Source organism: Chiloscyllium plagiosum, chromosome 4, assembly GCF_004010195.1.
Source record: "Chiloscyllium plagiosum isolate BGI_BamShark_2017 chromosome 4, ASM401019v2, whole genome shotgun sequence".
Classification (NCBI taxonomy): Eukaryota; Metazoa; Chordata; class Chondrichthyes; order Orectolobiformes; family Hemiscylliidae; genus Chiloscyllium; species Chiloscyllium plagiosum.
The window spans coordinates 24,380,894-24,401,122 of record NC_057713.1 but is presented as its reverse complement, the minus strand read 5'-3'; the positions used below and the strand labels follow the sequence as shown (position 1 = coordinate 24,401,122).

The 20,229-nt window shown below is 40.6% G+C and overlaps 1 protein-coding gene across 3 annotated transcripts in view; it reads right to left on the bottom strand.

The window, feature by feature from the left end:
- The window catches only part of col22a1 (collagen, type XXII, alpha 1), a 302,096-nt gene that overhangs the window by 265,559 nt on the left and 16,308 nt on the right, over nucleotides 1-20,229 (bottom strand). For all 3 annotated transcript variants that reach the window (XM_043687854.1, XM_043687855.1, XM_043687856.1), the window contains exon 3: nucleotides 5,073-5,639. In XM_043687854.1, coding sequence (XP_043543789.1) covers nucleotides 5,073-5,639 — 567 coding nt within the window. The remainder of the gene's footprint in view (nucleotides 1-5,072; nucleotides 5,640-20,229) is intronic.

Below are 20,229 nucleotides of genomic sequence, written 5' to 3'. Positions count from 1 at the left end.
CTCCCCTCACCTTGTCTCAGTCAAATCCATCGAACTCAGCACCGCCTTCCTAACCTGCAATCATCTTCCTGACCTCTCCGCCCCCACCTCACTCCGTCCTATCACCCTCACCTTGACCTCCCTCCACCTATCGCATTTCCAAAACCCCTCCCCCAAGTCCCACCTCCCTACGTTTTATCCTAGCCTGCTGGACACACTTTCCTCATTCCTGAAGAAGGGCTTATGCCCGAAACGTCGATTCTCCTGTTCCTTGGATGCTGCCTGACCTGCTGCGCTTTTCCAGCAACACATTTTCAGAATAAAATACTTGTGTAAAGATAAGTAAGCTGACTGTCTGGACTTGGCAATCTTTATGTTGTGAGTGACTGCTCACTAATTGAGTGCTGAGTGCCAACAGTGTGGTGGCTGTCAGCAGTTAAAGGCACAGACATTACTGAGCTGCATTGATTAGAATGGACAAGGTTTCATGAGTGATTTAAAGGTATGTTTATGTATGAAGTGAACAGTAATCACAGATGAGTGACAAAGCCACATTCCAACCTATATATGATCAAACTTGGGTTTTCAGGGAAAATGGATTATGAAGTTCAACAACTGAATTCTGACAGATAACTACAGCATTTTCAAAGTTGCCAGCATTTCCGTTACATACACCTGAATATTTCAACTATTCAGTAACCAACTGTGAAAATAAAATTATTCATTTTGCTTTCCTTATCTTATATGAATAGAGTTGAAAGGGAAAAAAGCAGGGGATAGAATTTTGGTTACAGAATTATCATTTCATCAACAGAGGCCACACTGTGTCCAGGCATCAATCCATGCTATTCAATTATTGGACATGGGAATAATAGGACTTATGAATGTTACTAATTTTTTTTGACTAAGTGCAAGCCGGGAGAAGTTTGATGGACTGATTCTCACCACGAAGCCACATGAGTTTTCTTACTGCACTGAACTTACTGCAGTAATCAGCAGTGCAGCTGTTGTGGTGAGTATCACATTTCAGTTCCACCATATCTTACCAATGTAGCATACCTGCAACAATTTGCCAGCAATCCTAAAATTGCCACTAGCACCATCTTTAAAAACCTGTTGTGCAATGGCCAAGCACTGTCAGTGCAGAGCTTCCCTGCACTGTTGCTAATGTTTGCCCAGGCTTGACAAACAGGGGGCAACTGGTCATGATACACAGGTGGGATTTTCTCCTCTGCCAGGACCAGTGTTGAAGGCCAGAACACTGGACCATTTCAGTCTGACCCAAGGTTGTCACTTTTAGAGCAGTCTTAGTAATCTGGAAGAATGCACAATAACGTAGGAAGAAAGTCAATGACGTTCTCCACTCTGTTAGCATGTCACTCTCTTCTCTCAGGTAGCTCACACTCACTCGATGTCTGCTACTCTACCCATTTCCAATGCTTTGTCATTTTCATTATATTGTTACGCTCATCCACTCCAAACCCCAATAGCACTCACCCTTTACACTGCCTACTCATTCACCCAGGACACCTCCCCATCTCCACCAACTGTCATACGCAATGCTTCATTCACTTTCATCTCCTGTCACACCTGCTTCTGCCTCAATCCAGGAGGAAAACAGCCCACCATTGTGCCAAAGGGAATCAAGACAGATGGTTTGACACTCAGTTCCCCCTCTCTCCCTGTGAAGAGCATCCAGTCTCTGACCACCCAGAATGACAAACTGACCTTTTCCAAATGTCTAAACTGGTATTGGAGGCTGTCCCTGTGATGGGATCCTCTGAGCAAAAGACTGAATTGGACTGAAATCTACTGACAAACGTGGCAAACTTCCTGGCTGTGTGCCTGCACTAAATGATAATAGACATTGTTAGTAGGAGCCTCAGATCTCTGGCTGATGGTGTAAAAGGCAAGGCAAAGCATGGATCCAGTGAGCATACAGTAGGCTCAGAGTGAGTGAGTGTGATGACAGTGAGCAATCCAGCCAATTGCTGGTCTAATTCAAAGTTGTGACAGAGTACTCACCACACAACTTATGGTCCATGTACCATCTACAAGATGCACTAATGTAACTTAGATTATTCCAACTGCACTTCACTCAGCATTGACCTCTACCATCCAGAAGAACAAGGGAAGTAATTTCATGGAACACCAATTTTCTGACCTGAGTATACATTATTGTTCCATCAGTCTAAACACTGAAAATCCCTAAGAAAAATGGAAATTGCTGGTTAACATTTTGGGTTGAGTTACTCTTCCAGATGCTGCAGTCCAGCTGAACTTATCTAGCAATTTCCATTTCGTTTCTGATTTATAGCATACACAATTATATCAGTTTTTATTTACTGGAAATCCCTTTAAGAGACCTCTATTATCACAAGATCTGCATCAGTCAAAGCAAAATCAGGACAATGGAGGTGGGCAATAATTGTGACCTTGCCCATTGCACCCATATCCCAGAACAAGTTCAAAATGCTCCAAGTGTGAAGGCAGACTCATGGAACAGGAATAAGCATTCAGGGATTTTCTAAACTTGTGCAACAACAGGACACTGACACAGCACAGAACTATTGTGTACAGTGGTCAATATTAGGCTCAAACAAAGATTCACATCATGACCTTTTTAATGACACCTCCGTTGAATAGAATTGAATGTTCAGAATACTCACAGTCTCAATGGTTTTCCCAGTAATGAAAGGGGCACAGCTTGATCAAAATATTTTTGGGAAACCCATATTCTCTCTATGACAAATACCCAGTGAATAGATAATCCACATGAAAACACAGGATTGTTAGAACGCCATGTGTGTGACATCATTCAGTCAAAAATGATTCAGAGCTGGCTTGCCTTTGCTCGCGCCCTGAAGATGAAGACGGTGCCCTTTAATTACTTCTTCCAAGTCATTTGCGAGTTTCATGAATAATTAGATGTTTCATCCAGTGAAAATGGAAAGAACTGTCATTAGTTTTCCTTTGAGTGTGCAGCTCTTAAAATAAATCAATCAGCAGAAATATTTTGGATCACCTCACTTATGCCTGGGCTAGACATGACGAGACTTCTTTTTTTGGTAAGTGGCTAATTCAGTGGCGTAAGAACACTAATATCTTCACCCTGGAGCCTCATTCTGAGACCCAACCCAATCCAAAGGCATTAAAATCACACAGGTTGATTGCTTCAGGGTTTCAACTGATCTGCTGGAAGAAGCTTTCTGCATAAATCCTGCTTATGTGAAGATTGATTTTCCATCCACTCCACTTTTATGGTAAAGTGACAGTGCCAGAGCAGGAACAGTCACAAAGAAATACCCTGTGAAAATTACTGCCAGGCTTCAGGATCCAAGGGAAATAAATTTCAAAGCGCAAACCTTCACTTACCACATATCTGCTCAATTCATGAAAGCAAAATCAATTCCAGAACAAAAACAAAATCCTTTTTGTAAATTTCTACACATAGTTGGGAGTGTTGCAGATTAAAATTGCATAGCATCAGCAAACAAAATGAACTAGTTTTCCCACAAATGGCTGATTCACATTGAACAATAATGTAAAGAAATAATTCATCAATCTAAGAACTGAATGTTTTTTTTTGGAAGAGGGTGGACATGGTGAGGCATTATTTCAAGTTGATATGATGGTTATTTGTGCACAGAAACAGACACTGCATTGAATTTATAACATAGAACCATGTTACATGGTCGAACAAGTCTAAGGCCATGTTCGTGCTACACAATAGCCTCCTCCTACCCTAATTTAATTAATTCTATTACCATATCCCTCTAGTGGTTTGTCCCTCACGTGCTTGAACATTCTCTCACACACAAACAAATCCACAGGCGTTCAGACAAGTCAACTTGTCAGATTGAACAATCTTTGATACAAAGCTGGTAGTTCTGTTCATTTATCTTTTCCAGTTACCAATGTTTGATTTAAGTGGCAGATCTCCTAAAGGACATGTGAAGGCATTTTCAATTGCGTGCACTGTATACCTCACCTCACAAACGAAAGATCGGTTGAGGAGATTCCAGTGGAGATCACAAACACACAATGTCTGGGCTGACTCACATTTCAGGCATGGTTGTTAGTAGGGATTGCTAGTGAGAGTTGTACACAGCTGCCCAAACCCAAGTGGAAAGCTGCTTCAATATGCAATGGCAGGTGTTACATGCTTGGCTTGGCAATTTTCATGGGGAAAAGGCTGAAGCAAAACAAAGAATTTGGATGCTAAAGTTTGAAACAAAAAACAGAAATTGATGGAGAAATACAACTGGTCTGGCAGCATCTGCCATCAGTTATGAAGAAGAATCACTAGACTCAAAATGTTAATCTTGCTTTCTCTCCATTGGTGTTGTCACACCTGTTAAGTTTCCCCAAACATCGCTGTTCTTGTTTCACAGGGAAAGGGCTGGGTGCTTTCTCCAGATGAAGAGTTTATGCCCGAAAGGTCAACTCTATTGCTCCTCAGGTGCTGCCTGACCGGCTGTGCTTTTCCAACACCACACCTGTTGACTCTGATCTCCAGCATCTGCAGTCCTCAATTCCCCCCTACTTTCTCCAGATGTCAAATCACCTTTAGGGTTCCCACAAAACAATGAATTATTATAGAGTTCTTTTCAATTGAAGAGGAGCTTTCTTCCACTCCACTGCTCTCACCCTGAATTCACATCACTCCCACATGCCCTTGGCCATCTCCAAAGAAGCCTAACCAGTCAGCTGGCAACTTGTAAAAACTGAGTGATTTTAGGCCACACCAAAGCAGAGCAGTGGAACATCTATTTGACTCCACATCTCACTGCTAAGATTTAATTCAGGCCCAATCCTGAGAAATCATTGACAATATCACACATAATATAGACTGTATTTGACAATCTTCACCAAAACGATCTTTGCTTATCCAATCATGAGTGTTTTACAGCCTCAGGCAGTGGCTTCTGATATTGTTTGTAATTATCAATAATCACTGTAACATCATTATAAAAATGGAAGGACAAATGTTCACAGGCATATGAAGATTATCACATTAAAATGATGGAAGTTGTTTTGCATAATGGTTAGGTAATATCATCTTTGCCACAAGATAAACAGTAAGTACTTACTTTGACACAGTCTTTGTCGCAACACTCCTCGGATCTTATCGATGGCATTGAAGTCAGTAACGTGGAACATGTGAGCTGATTTGGGTTCTGAGGCAATCTCCTCCAGTTCTTCTTTAAGGGCATCACCAACACCCACAGCAAACAGCCTGATGCCAGCAGAGTGAGCCAATGTGGCATTGGGCAACACTTCATCCTGACTTCTGCCATCCGTCAAAAGAATGACTACTTTCTGAATGTTTGGATCATTGGGTCTCCCACCAGCTTGCTGTGAGAAGCTATTCAAGGTGACATAGCCAATGGCTTCTCCAGTCACAGTATTCCCTCGGCGATACCTGATGCCCGCTGCAGCCTGCTTGATATCTTCTATGTTCTGGTAAGTGCCTAAGTTGAACTCTGTGTGAGGCTTGTCACTGTAGCTTACGACCCCTACTCTCGTCTTGTCTGGACCAATATCAAACGTCCCCGCCAAGTTGGCCACCCACTGCCTGACTTTTTCAAAGTTCTCCTTGCCCACGCTGTAGGACGTATCCAGCAGAAAGACCAGGTCATAGTGGACATTCTTGCAGCCTGTGAATGAAGCAGAGTCAGCGGGTAATACATGGTATACACTGAGAAACAGCAGTACTGCTCCCCAAAGCATTTCAGTGCAACATGCTGCCTCGAGACAGTGGATGTCAGAAAGATAAAGGAAAGCCGAGCTCTTTCGCTTAGCTCCTTTGTGCTTGTTTTGAGAGGAGATCCACTTAAAGTGATGTACAACACATTTGAAGGCTGTTATTATATGCAGTTGCAGCCTTCGTCTAAAGCCTGCCCTCATCAGACTGGAGCATTAAAGGAAGTTGTTTTCTTGTTGATTCCTGAATGAACAAAGAGTATCCAAAAGTGTTTTTTAAAACGTATTCCACCTTAGTTGTTGTTTTTTAACCATTTAGAAGTCAGAACTTCAATTTAAAATTAAGTTATGAGCTCTGTTGGGTCTTAATCTCTGTTTATATTTTCAATTCTGAGCGGAGTTTTTTTTACATTTGTGGATTGATAGTGGACAATTTATTCCTAATAGTTTAAATGTAGAATTTTTATTGTTGTTTTGTGTCATGTGATTCCCAGACAAACTATACCAATTCATCTTTTTGGAAGGGCATATGGGTTTCCCTTAACTGTTTGAACCATTGATGATGTTTGCACGTGACTAAACTTCAGCACAAATATTTGGGATTCTTTGTCAACAACTGAGTTCACATTTTACAGTACTTTGCAACTGTGCTCCAAGCAAAGTACAAAACTTGCATTTGTATAGTACTTTCCATGACTTCTGCATGTCTCAAAGTTAGTAAAATATTTTTGACGCAGTAATGAATGTAACCACAGCAACTAATTTCTGCTTACCGGCTACAACAAACAGTAATAGTATAAATCAGTGAATGAAATGATTAGTGAATTAGTCCATTAACAGGGGAAAGAAAAGTATTGTTCCATTCTCTTGCTCTAGGATTATAGTGAAAATGTTTAACATCCACCTGAAAGGTTGGAGTTTAGAATTTCATATCTCAGTATAATAGTGAATTGTCAGCCAAAATTTAGTCCCCAGAACCTGGCATGTAATTTGCCCTCAATCTTTCTTTCATATTCCCTCAAGAATGCTTAATCCTTTATATTTGAGCCTGTATGGTCAATGTAATGGGTAGATCATGAAGACAAACCTTTCTTCAAATAAATTATATCTTGCACCAGAGAACATTGGACAGTGATCAGTTTTTACTAAGTCTGGATTTTTTTCAGTTGGCTCAGGAGAAATATGATTATATGTTTCTACATTTATTTTAGCTGAGGTTAACACAGTTTTGCCTCCTTATTTAAGTAAAGATATAAATGCATTCATTGCAATTCAGAGAAGACTTCCTAAATTTATATCGAGAGAGCAGGTTGCTAATGAAGATAGGTTAGACAGGCTGTGTCTAAGTGTGGTGTTGGAAAACCACAGCCGGTCAGGCAGCACCCGAGGAGGAGAACCGACGCTTTGACCATAAGCTCTTCACCAGGAATGTGGGGGTCACAAGGGGGGGATCTCTTCCATTTCTCACAACTCCACCCTTGAACCCCACCCCTCCAACCGTAACAAGGACAGAAACCCCTGGTCCTCACCAACCTCCGGATACATCGCATCATCCTCTGCCATTTCCACCACCTACAAACCAACCCCACCACCAGAGATGTATTTCCCTCCCCACGCCTATCAGCATTCCACAGAGACCTTTCCCTCCATAACTCCCACGCATCCCACCAACCCATCCTCCACTCCCAGCATCTCCCCCTGCCACCACGGGAAGTGCAAAATCTGTGCCCATGCCTCCTCCCTCACCTCCATCCAAGGTCCAAAAGGGTCCTTCCACATCCAATAGAGATTTACCTATATTTCCAAACACCTCAATTACTGTATCAGTTGCTCTCAATGTGGTCTCCTCTGTATCGGGAAGACAGGATGCCAACTTGTGGAATGTTTCAGAGAATATCTCTGGGACACACGCTGTAAACAACCACCCCCCCACCTCCGTGGTTGAACACTTCAACTCCCTCTCCCAATCTACCAAGAATATGCAAGTCCTGGGCCTCCTCTACTGCCAAATCCTAGCCACCCGACGACTGGAGGAAGAACGCCTCATCTTCAGCCTTGGCACCCTCCAACCACACAGAATCAATGTCGATTTCACCAGTTTCCTCATTTCCCCTCCCCCTACATTATCCCAGATCTAACCCTCCAACTCAGCACCGCCCTCTTGAACTGTTCTACCTGTCCATCTTTCCTCCCACCTTGCCACCATCCCCTCTGAACTCCAACATTCCTGATGAAGGGCTGATGCTTGCAACATCGACTCTCCTGCTCCTCGGATGCTGCCTGACCAGTTGTGCATTTCCAACGCCACACTTTTTGACTCTGATCTCCAGCATCCACAGTCCTCAATTTCTTCCAGGCTGCGTCTGTTGCCTATGGAGTTTAGAAGAGTGAGGGTTGACTTGATTGGAGTGTGTAAGATCCTGAACTGTCTTGACAATATGGATATTTACAGTTGTGGGAAAGTCCAGAATGGGGTAGCCCTGTATAAAAATGAGCAAACATCCTTTTTGGAAATTGATGAGAAGAGCTTTTTTCTCTCAGAGAGTGTGGTGTCTTTGGAACACTCTGCCTCTGAAGGTGGGATCATTTAATATTTTGAAGTTGGCGGTAAATAGATTTTTGAGAAACAAAGGAATCAAAGATTACTGGGGAATAGGTAGGAACACGAATTTTGATATATAGGCAGATCAGCCATGAACATAATGGATGGTGGAGCAGACTTTCGGGGCTGAATGGTCTAACTCTTATTTCACATGTTTGCATTTCCATAGCAAAACTATTGCTGAGTTTCTTCTAATTTGTGCAGCTCAGCAACATTTTAGGTAAGGCTATCAATAAAAACATTGATGGAGTTTTTTTTCAACATTCCTGCAAGATAGGATTCCAGCTGATTGATTAGGGTAATCATCAGCCTATGTGCACATGTTCTGTAAACCTTTTGATGCAATGATAATGTACATTCCATTCAATTTGTCCCAACTTTGAAGATAACTGAACATAAAACAATGGTAACATGAACTGAAACATAGCCATAAACTGTTCTTAAACATTAAGACTTTTACTAACTGAATCAAGCCCCAACTAGTATTGATGTTTTAAAAATTAAACATTTCAGCTGGGCAACATACCATTCTACTGTTGAAAATTAAAAGAACTAGCCCATGACAAAGTTGAACTCTGTTTACTTCTTGACAAACCTTTAACAGTTGTGCAGGACAGAACTTTTAATGGAATAATGTCTGTGAAGGATTACCTTACACCAGAAGTTGAAAAGAAAAATACACGTAATAAATCTCTTCAGGTATTTTTTTTCTGTTTTCTGTCAGGGTTAGCATTGCCATCAGTTGGTGAGGGAGTAATAGAAAAGATAAGAATGCAAATACTTAACAGTCCATTGTCATTTTTTTTCTTTTGAGGAAGTAATTGTTTAATTTCAGAAAATTAGGATTGTAAAACGTTTGAAAATAAATATCAGGAATATTGGTTGGAGTTCAGTCAATTTGAGCTTGTTGGTGAGTGAGGCAGAGCATAACCTGCCTATTTGAAAACTGAAGCCTGAGGTGTCCAAGATATTGCATCTTAGGTCTTATTAGAAACATTGGAGAAGGGGTAGGCCATTCAGCCTTTTGATTCTGCTCCATCATTCAATATGAATCATGGCTGATCATCTGATTCAATAACCTGTTCCTGGTTTCGCCCCGTACTTTTTCACCCTGAGAATTGTATCTTATCCAGTCTTGAAAACAATTAATGTTGGCCTCAAATGCTTTCTGTAAGAGACAATTCTGCAGGGTCGCCACTCTCTGGATGAAGAAATTTCTCCTCAACTTAGTCATAAATGCCAACCCTTGGAGTGTGATCCCGGTTTCTGGACTCCATGGACATCAGAATCATCTTTCCTGTGTTTAACCTGCCTAGTCCTGTTAGAAATTTATAGGTTTCTATGAAATACCCTTTATTCTTCCAAACTCCAGTAAACAGAATCCTAATCGATTCACTCTCTCTTCATATGTCAGCCTTGTCATTCAGGAGCCAGGTTGATAAGTCTTTGTTGCAGTCCCTTTATAACCAGAACATCCTTCCTCAGACAGTGAGATCAAAACTGGACAAATACACCAGGTGTGGTCTCACCAAAGACCTGTGCAATTGAAACAAGACAATGCTGCTCCTGTACTTGAATTCTCACACTGTGAATGTCAAAATACCATTTGCTTTTTTTTTTAAAACAGTCTGCTGCACCTGCATGCTTACTTTCAGCAACTGGTGTACAAGGACACCCAGGTCTCATTGCACCTCCAGTAGCTGGCAAAAAATAGTAAAGATCGAACCAATGTCTAATAATGAATGGATCCTCATTTAAGTGAGGCCTCGTAGAGAAAAACTGAGATCAAAAGAGATTTAAAGGCTGGATGGTTGGAAGATTTGAGGTTGGGCCTGGGGATTGGTGATAATTGAGAAAGGAGAAATGGTGGCCTGCATTCTAGAAGTGTGGGATCTAGAGCAGGACTCTATTTCTCTCTAGATGGTAGAAAAGCAACCATGCACAGGTAAAGAGACTTCAGAATTTAAGTAAGTACTTGGCTATATCATTATAAAACAGCTTGCCATCTGAAATGCAAATGGCGCTTGTATCATGTGTGAAGTTGACAACTGAATAGACTAATCCCAAATCTGGTTTAAGTTGTACCATAGTATCACCTCTCATCTCTGTCAAAATGCTTCCATAACAATCATAAAAATGAAACTGAATCAACTTGGTATCAGAAATTCGTAGAGGTTGACATAGCGAATGGTATGTGGACTACAAGCTGGTAGGCAAAGGTAAAGAAACTATCCACAAAATCTCAGCCAAAACTAAATAAATAGGAGCAAGTGAAAACTGCAGATGCTGGAGATCAGAGTCGAGAGTGTGGTGCTGGAAAAGCACAGCAGGTCAGGCAGCATCTGAGGAGCAGGAGAATCGACATTTCGGGCATAAGCCCTTCATCAGGAATTACTGATGAAGGGCTTATGCCCAAAACATCAATTCTCCTGCTCCTCGGATGTTGCCTGACCTGCTGTACTTTTCCAGTGCCACACTTAAAACTAAATCAGCCACCATGACCAGCTGATTAATTTTATTCATAACTACATGACAGAATGTGGGAGACAGGAATTCCAATTTTGTCAAACTCAAATGGATTTTCCAATAAATAACTATACAGCAAATAAGTTATTTTAGCCATTTTTCTCTCTGTCATGCTGGAAGAAGTCACACCCATTTCCATTTATATTCACGGGAGCATTGCGAGAAAAAAAAGACACAAAAGCAAATAAATAGATAGCAGGACAAATGACCTAACATTTGGCTAAAAGGAAGTTGATTAAAAGTGGAAAGAGAGGCAGAGAGGCTGAAAAAGATGGAGAGGAAAATACAAAGCTTTTAAGGTCCTTTCAGCTGAGATCAGGACTACTCATATTGGACTGACTGAAGTTGGGGCATTCAAGAGATCATAATTGGAGGAATGTAGATAACACAAAGGGCTGTGGGGTATGGAATGAATACAGATATTGGAAAGGTTGAGCACAGACCAATTTGAAAATAAGGATGAGAATTTTAAAATGGAGGTGTTGCTTAACTTGGGAACCAATTTACTTAGCAAATATATGGTTGAATAGGACTAGGTGTTGAGTAAGGACACAGGCATCAGAGTTTTGTCTGACTTCAAATTTCCACGGGGTAGAATGTGCAAGGCCACCTCAGACTACATTGACTTCGTCAAGTCTTGAGTTAACGAAAAAAACTGGCAAAGGTCTCAGCAGCAGAATCTCAGCAGGGGCAGAGCATGTTACTGATACAGAGATATACTCAGAGATGGCACGCATATGTGACCACAAGCCTATTTTGGGTTCAAATATGACACAAAGATAGCAAGACAACACTATTTGATAAGGTTCAGCCTCAGATATTAGCCTGGGGAAGGTTTATCAACTTTCCCAGTCAACAACCAAACAGCAAGGTTAAACAATTCATTAGATGCATTCAATGGTCTCTCTCTCCATTGCAGACATTTTAGAATATCTCCAGATTATTACGAGCTATGATGAAGCAACATCCAAAACCCACAGGCTACCTATCACTCTAAAGAAGGCTAAATTTATGTTCCAGCTGGCACATCATTCATAGTAAATGCTACCATTGCAGTTTATTGAATGAATGCAGCTGAGTTTTGTCTGTTAGCTGACCTGTCTTTCCAGTACCCTGTTATTAGGCACAGCTTTGCATAAAGAGGTGTTTCTGCGACAGAGTAAAACTTGCTTTTGTCTCTACAAAGCTCACATGAAAGAAAACAATGACTGATTCCAAGCTAAAGGCATACATGATGATGCTGCACAGCCATGAGTTTTATATGAGGTTTTCACCTGAGATACATTTCCTACTTGCACATCGACACTGAAGGTTTATATAAGCTTGGCTTATGTAAAGGAACAAAGCAAGGAAGAAAGAAATCTATTTGCTTTGACACTTTCAGGGCATCATAAAACACTTTACAAACAATGAAGCACTTCTGAAGTATAGTCATTGCTGTAATGTAGGACAAACAACAATTGATTCGTGCACAACAAGCCTCCACAGTCAGGAATGTGATCATTGCAAGATCAATTATTTTAGCCCTTGAATTGACAAAGAGGTCTTAGGTCTTGCTAGTTGAGAATGAAGTCTGGCAGATGGCTTGACTATTGATACATGGTGCAGGAAACTATTTAGTAAGTACTACAGAGTGCCATGGTGTTATTGCAGAATATACCCAGTGAACAGTCAGACCCAGACCCAACAACCAATGCTGTCTTTTCTTCTTTCAACTGTGTGTGCTTGCCACTTCTCAGAAATTCCAGCTCATGTGCTACCTGCTTGGTCTCAAGATTAAATAGTTTTCTTGTGTTTGGACAAGATCTCGGAGTGAAACAAAAATATTCAGTTGTGGTCCAGATAGGAACAATGACATAGGTAGAACAAGCAATGATGTGCCAATAAAGTAGTTTGAGGAACTGAGTTGTAAGTTTAAAAATCTTTGGATTAATATCTGACCCTCATGTAAATTGGCAGAGGGCCAAGCAGGTTTGAGATTTAAACTCAAACAGATAAGTGGAAAGAAGGGGTTTTGAATCAGGGACACTGACACTATATTGGGGAAAAAGGGAGCTGTTGAGACAGCCTCCAGTTCATTAGTTGTGATTGACATTTTTGTTAATAGTACAACCAGGGTGATGGTGACTGGGGGTTGAAACTATCTATTCTATGTAAGGTTCAGAGGAAAGAAAATCTGGAAAACTAAAGAGAAAAGTGAAGGTCATAGAGGAATACCGTATTTTAGCCAAGAAGAAAGAAAAAGGCAAGAAGAATGGAGGAGGAAGGGAAAATAGTTTAAAGATAATTGTGCATCAGTGATTGCTGTCATTACAAAGAATAGTATTCTAACATTTAAATTAATGATCATTTATCTGAATGTATGAATCATGCACAGTAGTGAAGCAATACTTTATATTTGTACTATATAAAGCAGTAGCACAAATGGTATTAAATGGGGTGGACTAATCACTATTACATAGACATGGTTGCATGGTGGCCAAGTTTTGGAAATAACTGTTTCAAGACACTTAAGAGTCTGAAAAGACAGCTCGAAACGGGCAGCTCTCACAATAAAAGAGTTACATAAGGAAAATAGAAAGAAAGTATCTTGTCTCAGAAGGAACTAGAATTAGTACAGATGGAGATTAGGAAAAGTAATGGTCAGAAAATGCTGGTGTGTGTAGTTCATTGGTCGCCTGATAGTAGTCACACCATTGGATAGAGCTTTAAATAAGAAATAATTGAATCTTTTAACAACATCAATGTGAGGGATGTTATATTCATATAGAATTGACAAACTAAAAGTGGCAAAGGTGGTCTATAAGATTCTGGAGCTTTCTGGAACAATGCCTTGTGGAGCTAACTGGGGAAAATGCTATTTTAGATCTAATATTGGACCTGAGGCAGGGTTAATTAGTGATCTAATAGCAACACTCTGTTTGAGAAAAATCAGTGACAATAATTTCCACTTTAAGAGTGAAATAATTGTGCCCAAAACAAGAATCTTTGCTAAAAACAAAGTCAATTCCATGACACGGTTAAGGTTGAATCGGTTAGTAGATAAGTAGACAATAATGTTGATTGAATGGTGAAATTAATAGTTAAATAATCATATTTTCAGTCTTTAGAAGCAAAGTGTAAAAGATTCATCTGTGGTTACTATTGAACTTAAGAAAAGAGGCTTATAATGCTATAACAAATAGTAATACGCCTGAGGCTCAGGAGAGCTTTCAAAAACTCAAAAAGAGAAATTAAAATTTGTAAAAAGACAGAAAAGAAATGGAACATGAAAGCAAAATAGTCTGGAAATTAAAAAAAAACACATTACGTGAACTTTTATCAGGTCATAAAAAAGTGAATAGAGTATGAAAGTAAGTAATGATCGCTTGGTAGCTGAGGCAGCAGACATTACCACGAGGAATGAGGAAATGGCAAAAACCTTGACCAAATGGTATGTAGATGTCTGCAAGATGGAATTTTGACTACCTATCAGAAATAAACTGTAACCAAGGGACAAGAAAGAGAGGGAAACTTCAATAGTTGCTATCAGCAGAGAAAGCATATTCCTAGATCCTTCTGTTCTATGGTGCAAAATGGATTTGCTGCCAAGATTTTCCATAATTTGCTAGATTTTGGAACGGCCCTAGTGGATTACAAGTTAGGAAATGTAACACTGCTATTAAAGGATGAATGGAGAATGACACAGGAGGAACTATAGGAGAACAGTTAACTTGAAATTAGTAATTTAAAAAATTCTGGGGCATTTCTGGAATCTTACCAGAAATTGATTAAGATGGGAAGCGATTACTGGGCCCTTACGGAGATATTTGTATCATTGATAGTTGCAGGCAAGGTGCTGGAAGACTGGAGGTTAGCTAACGTGTTGCCATTATTTAAGAAAAGTGGTAAGGAATAGCCAGGGAACTACAGACGAGTGAGCCTTGACATTGGTGGGGGGAAAGTTGTTGGAGTGAATCCTGAGAGATAGGATTTACATGCATTCGGAAAGGCAAGGACTGATTAGGGATAGTCAGCATGGCCTTGTGCGTCGGAAATTGTGTCTCATGAACTTGATTGAGCTTTTTGAAGAAATAACAAAGAGAATAGATGAGGGCAGAGCAGTGAACATGATCTATGTGGACTTCAGTAAGGCATTCGGCAAGGTTCCTCATGGTAGACTGGTGAATAAGATTAGATCACACTGAATAGAGAGTGAACTAGCTTTTTGATACAGAACTGGCTTAGAAGTAGAAGACAGATGGTGGCGTTAGAAGATTCCTTTTCAGACTGAGGGTCTGTGACCAGCAACGTCCCACAAGGATCAGTGCAGGGTCCACTGCTTTTCATCATTTATGTAAATGATTTGGATGTGAACATAGCAGTTATGGTTAGTACGTTTGCCGATGACATCAAAATTGGAGGTATAGCGGACAGGGAAGAAGGTTACCTCAGAGTACAACAGGATCTTGATCAGATGGGCCAATGGGCTGAGGAGTAGTAGATGGAGCTTAATTTAGATAAATGTGAAGTGCTGCATTTTGGAAAAACAAATCAGGGCAGGACTTATACACTTGATGGCAAGGTCCATGAGAGTGTTGCTGAATTTGGAATGCAGGTTCATAATTCCTTAAAAGTAGAGTCACAGGTAGATAGGATAATGAAGAAAGCATTTGGTATGCTTTCCTTTATTGGTCAGAGTATTGAGTATAGACGTTGGGAGGTCACATTGCTGCTGTACAGGACAATGGTTAGGCCACTTTTGGAATGCTGTCAGCAATTCCAGTCTCCCTGCTACAGGAAGGATGTTGTGAAACTCCAAAAAGATTTACAAAGGTGTTGCCAGGGTTGGAGGGTTTAAGCTATAGGACGAGGCTGAATAAGCTGGGGCTATTTTCCCTGGGGTGTCAGAGGCTGAGGGGTGACCATATGGAGGTTTATAAACTCATGAGGGGCATGGATAGGGTAAATAGACAAGGTATTTTCCTCAGGGTAGGAAAGTCTAAAACTAGAGGGCATAAGTTTGAGGTGAGAGGTTCAAGATTTAAAAGGGACCAGGGGACAAGTTTTTCTCACAGACTGTGGTGTGTGTATGGAATGAGTTGCCAGAGGAAGTGGTGAAGGCTGGTACAAATTATAACATTTAAAAGGCATTTGGATGAGTATATGAATAGGAAGGATTTAGAGGGATATGGGCCAAATGCAGGCAAATGGGATTAGATTAATTTAGCACACCTGGTCAGCATGGATGAGCTGGATTGAATGGTCTGTTTACGTGCTGTACATCTCTACGATTCTGTGACTCAATGTGTCATTTTCATTAAGTTTCACAGAGAATTATTTTCTGAGGCCAAAAGGTTGTCTCACACTATAATTCTAAACTTGCCTCCTTGACTATGTGCTGTGCTGCTCTGGAACTCCTTTCAAAGAACAAAGATCAATACAGAACAGACACCATTGCCACCATAACTGCACCAACACATGATGACTTTGTAAAGTAAAAACCATTAGGTGAATAGCAAAGATCTTTTCCCTAAGGTAGGGAAATTCAAAAATACAATTTTTTTTCACACAGAGGATGCTGCATATATGGAAAGAACTGCCAAAAGAAGTGATAGATACAGATACAATACTTAAAAGACGGTTGGACAGGGTACATGAAGAGGAAGGCTCGAGAGGGATATGGGTCAAATACAGGCAAATAAAACAAATATAGCTTGGGAAAGTTGGATGGCATAGACAAGTCGGACTGAAGGGTCTGCTTCCGTGTCATAAGACTCTATGACTCTGGGTTAAAATCTGCCTCTCACATCTCCTTTAAACTCCCCCTCTTTTACTGAAAACTATCTGCCTAGTAATTGCCATTTCTACTCTTGGAAAAAGACTGTGACTATCCATTCTATCCATGCTCTCACATTTCTGTAAACTTCCTTTAGGTCGCCTCCCACCCCACCCCCTCAATCCTTTGACGCTCAATTAAAAACAAACTACATTTGTCCAATCTCTCCTTACAGCTGGTACCCTCCACGCCAGGCAACATCTTGGTAAACTGTTTCTGTACCCTCTCCAAAGCCTCCATATCCTTCTGATAGTGTGGCAACCAGAAGTGCACACAATATTCCAAATGTGGCCTAACTACATTTTTATATAGCTGCAACATAACTTGCCAATTTTTATACTTTATGCCTGACCGATGAAGGCAAGCATACCATATGCCTTCTTGACCACCATGTTCACTTGTGTTGCCACTTTCAGGGAACTGTGGACCTGTACACCTGTATCCATCTCTATGGTGATGCCATTAACTGTTCTGCCATTGACCGTATACTCCCCTCCTGCATCTGATCCTCCAAAACTTTTAACCTCATTTTGTCTGGATTAAACTACATCTGCAATTTCTCCACACAAATTGCGAACCTATTCATTGCCTCCTATATCTTCTGCCAATTCAGCTTACTATCCACAGCTCCCCCAACATGTGGATCATTCACAAACTTACTTACCAGTCCACCTACATTCTCCTGCAAATCCTTAATAAGTATTTTACACAGTAGGGGTCTCAGCACTGATCCCTGCAAACCACCACTGGTCACAGATCTTCAATCTGAAAAGGAGCCTTCCACCACTACTCTCTGTCTTCTCTGACCAAGACAGTTCTCTGGACAAAGTGAGGAGTGTGGATGCTGGAGAGTCAGAGTCAAAAAATATGGCACTGGAAAAGCACAGCAGACCAGTCAACATCCAAACAGCAGGAGAACCTATGTTTTGGACATAAGCCCTTCATCAGGAATGTAATCATGCCTGAAGTGTCGACTCTCCTGCTCTTCGGATGCTGCCTGACCTGCTGTGCTTTTCCAGCACCATACTTTTCGACCAAGGAAGTTGTGTATCTATCTTATTAGCTCATTATGGATTCCATATGACTTCATCTTTTGTATCAACCTGCCAAGAGGGGCTTTGTCAAAGGTTTTGCTGAAGTCATCTCGACAACTACTACTGTCCTGTCCTCATCAATCATCTTTGTCGCTTCATCAAAAAACTCAATCAAGTTTGTGAGACACGATTTTCCCAGCCAAAGCCATGCTACTCGTCACTGATAAGTCGACATTTTTCTAAATGTAGCTCTAAGAATCTTCTCAAAAAATGTCTCGACCACTGACATAAGGTTCCTTGACCTGTAATATCCTATATTATCCCTATTGTCTTTCTGAAATAAATTAACAATATTGGCCATTCTCCAGTCCCCTGAGACCTCAAGAGGATACAAAAATTTCATACAAGGCCCCACAAATTTCCTTATCTGTCTCCCACAGTATTCTGAGATAGATCCCATCATGTCCTGAAGACTTGTCTACCTTAAATCCTTTTCAAAACATCCAACACCTCCTTTTTTTTCATATTGACATGCCCTAGAATATCATCATGTCCCTCCCAACTCTTGCTGTCCACTATTTCCTTCTCCTTTGTGAATACCAATGCAAAATATTTGTTCAGGACCTCAATCATTCCTCCTGCTCCACACAAAATTCCCTCATTTGTCCTTGAGTGGGTTTGCCCTTTCCCTAACAATCTTCTTATTTCATATCTACATATAAAATGCCTTGGAATTTTCCTTAATCCTGCTAGCCAAAAACCAGCCCCTTTTAATTTCTTCTCTTCTACTACCTTCATATTTTTTGAGGGTGCTCTCTGTTTTCAGATTCCTAAACCTTACATACATCTTTTTGTTTTTGACTAAGTTCTCAATTTCTCTTGTCTTCCAAGGTTCACAAATCTTGACACACTCATCCTTTATTTTCACAGAAACATACTGGTCCTGAACTTTAACTAACTGATCTTTAGAAGACTCCGACATGCCAGATATGGAATTACCAACAAACAGCCATTCCCAATCTACATTCCCCAGTACATTTCATCTAATGGTCACTCAGTTCTCCCTCTTGCTTAGCTGGGCCAGGGGTCATGGAATTGAAGGGTCATGAATATTTCTAAGCTTACGCATCAGATGATTATGGATGTTCCACCACAGTTTATTTTGGGATTCAACAGATTGGTGGGGAAAAGTGGATCTCAGGCAGAAGATCAGCATGATCAATTTAAATGGCAGTGAAGATTTAAGGTGTTCCATTTTTTACTCCTGCTCCTCTTTTTTTAAATTGATGGATAATTGTTGACCTGGACACAGGGAAGATCCAGGAGAGGTGAGGACTGCAGATGTTAGAGATCAGAGTCGAGAGTGTGGTGCTGGAAAAGCACAACAGGTCAGGCAGCATCCTATGAGCAGGAGAATCAATGTTTTGGGCATAAGCCCATCATCAGGGAGAACCCATCAGCTCTTCTTCAATCGAACGCCAAGGAATATTTCATATCCACTTGACAGGGCACCTGGGTCTTGGCTTAATGGCTGATCTAAATGATTGGGTTTCCAAATGTGCAGACCTACTTCAGGACTATACTTTGATATCAGTCCAGATTGTACATTCACATCTCTGGAGCAAGACCTGAACCATAATCTCCTGACCCAGAGGTGAGAGTGTGCTTTTACTCCTCTTGATTCTCCAGAAATACATCTTGTAACAAAATACATCTTACCCCTTGCACATCCTCGAAATGAGAGTTTCTATTCCTTTTACGATGGTTGGACATTTGTTTTGTAGTGGGCTCCTGAATGGCCTGCCGGCTCTACATCAGCTTTCTCTAAGGACCAAATGCCCATTTTAGATGGCTTCCTAAACTGTGAAAACTGCAGCTTACTAAATTAGCAACTGGCTTGGGCAGATTGGCATTGAGGAATCCCACGACAAAATTCTGTATTTGCATAATGTCTAATGAAACGGGCCTCTCATATTCAAGATATACTGATGAAAGAGGAAAATAGAAGGGTATGGTATCATCACATTTGATACTTGTGTTTCAGGCCAGTCTATGATAAAAGCACACCTGCGAAGAAACACCATACCACAATACCTCAGGGACCTAACCCCATTGACATACAAACAGTGTTCTGATGGGCTGCCATGTCATAAATGCTAATTGCCCTGGGAATGGATAAATAAGCCAACTTTACAGTATTAATTGCTGCTCAATATATGCCACATTGGAGAATACATCACTTAGATTAGTCAAGGTGGAGACAGGATCTGGCTGAGCCTTATCTCTCTAGTTTAATAATATGCTGCAAGGCACTGTCAAGAAGCATAGCCATTTGTTTGAGGGCAACAAGATTAGTCAGTTCTAATGAGACAGAATCCGGCAGGAACTAAATCTTCAGTTGAGAGAAGGAGAAAAATAAGCTACAGGACAAATCAGTAAATTTAAAAGTATTTTTCGATTGATATTTTATGTCGACCATTTTAAAACAAATACAAAAATTGTACTAAATGTGCAATTACAGATTATAGTAATCTGAATTGCTGTTATTTCAGATGTTTAAATAC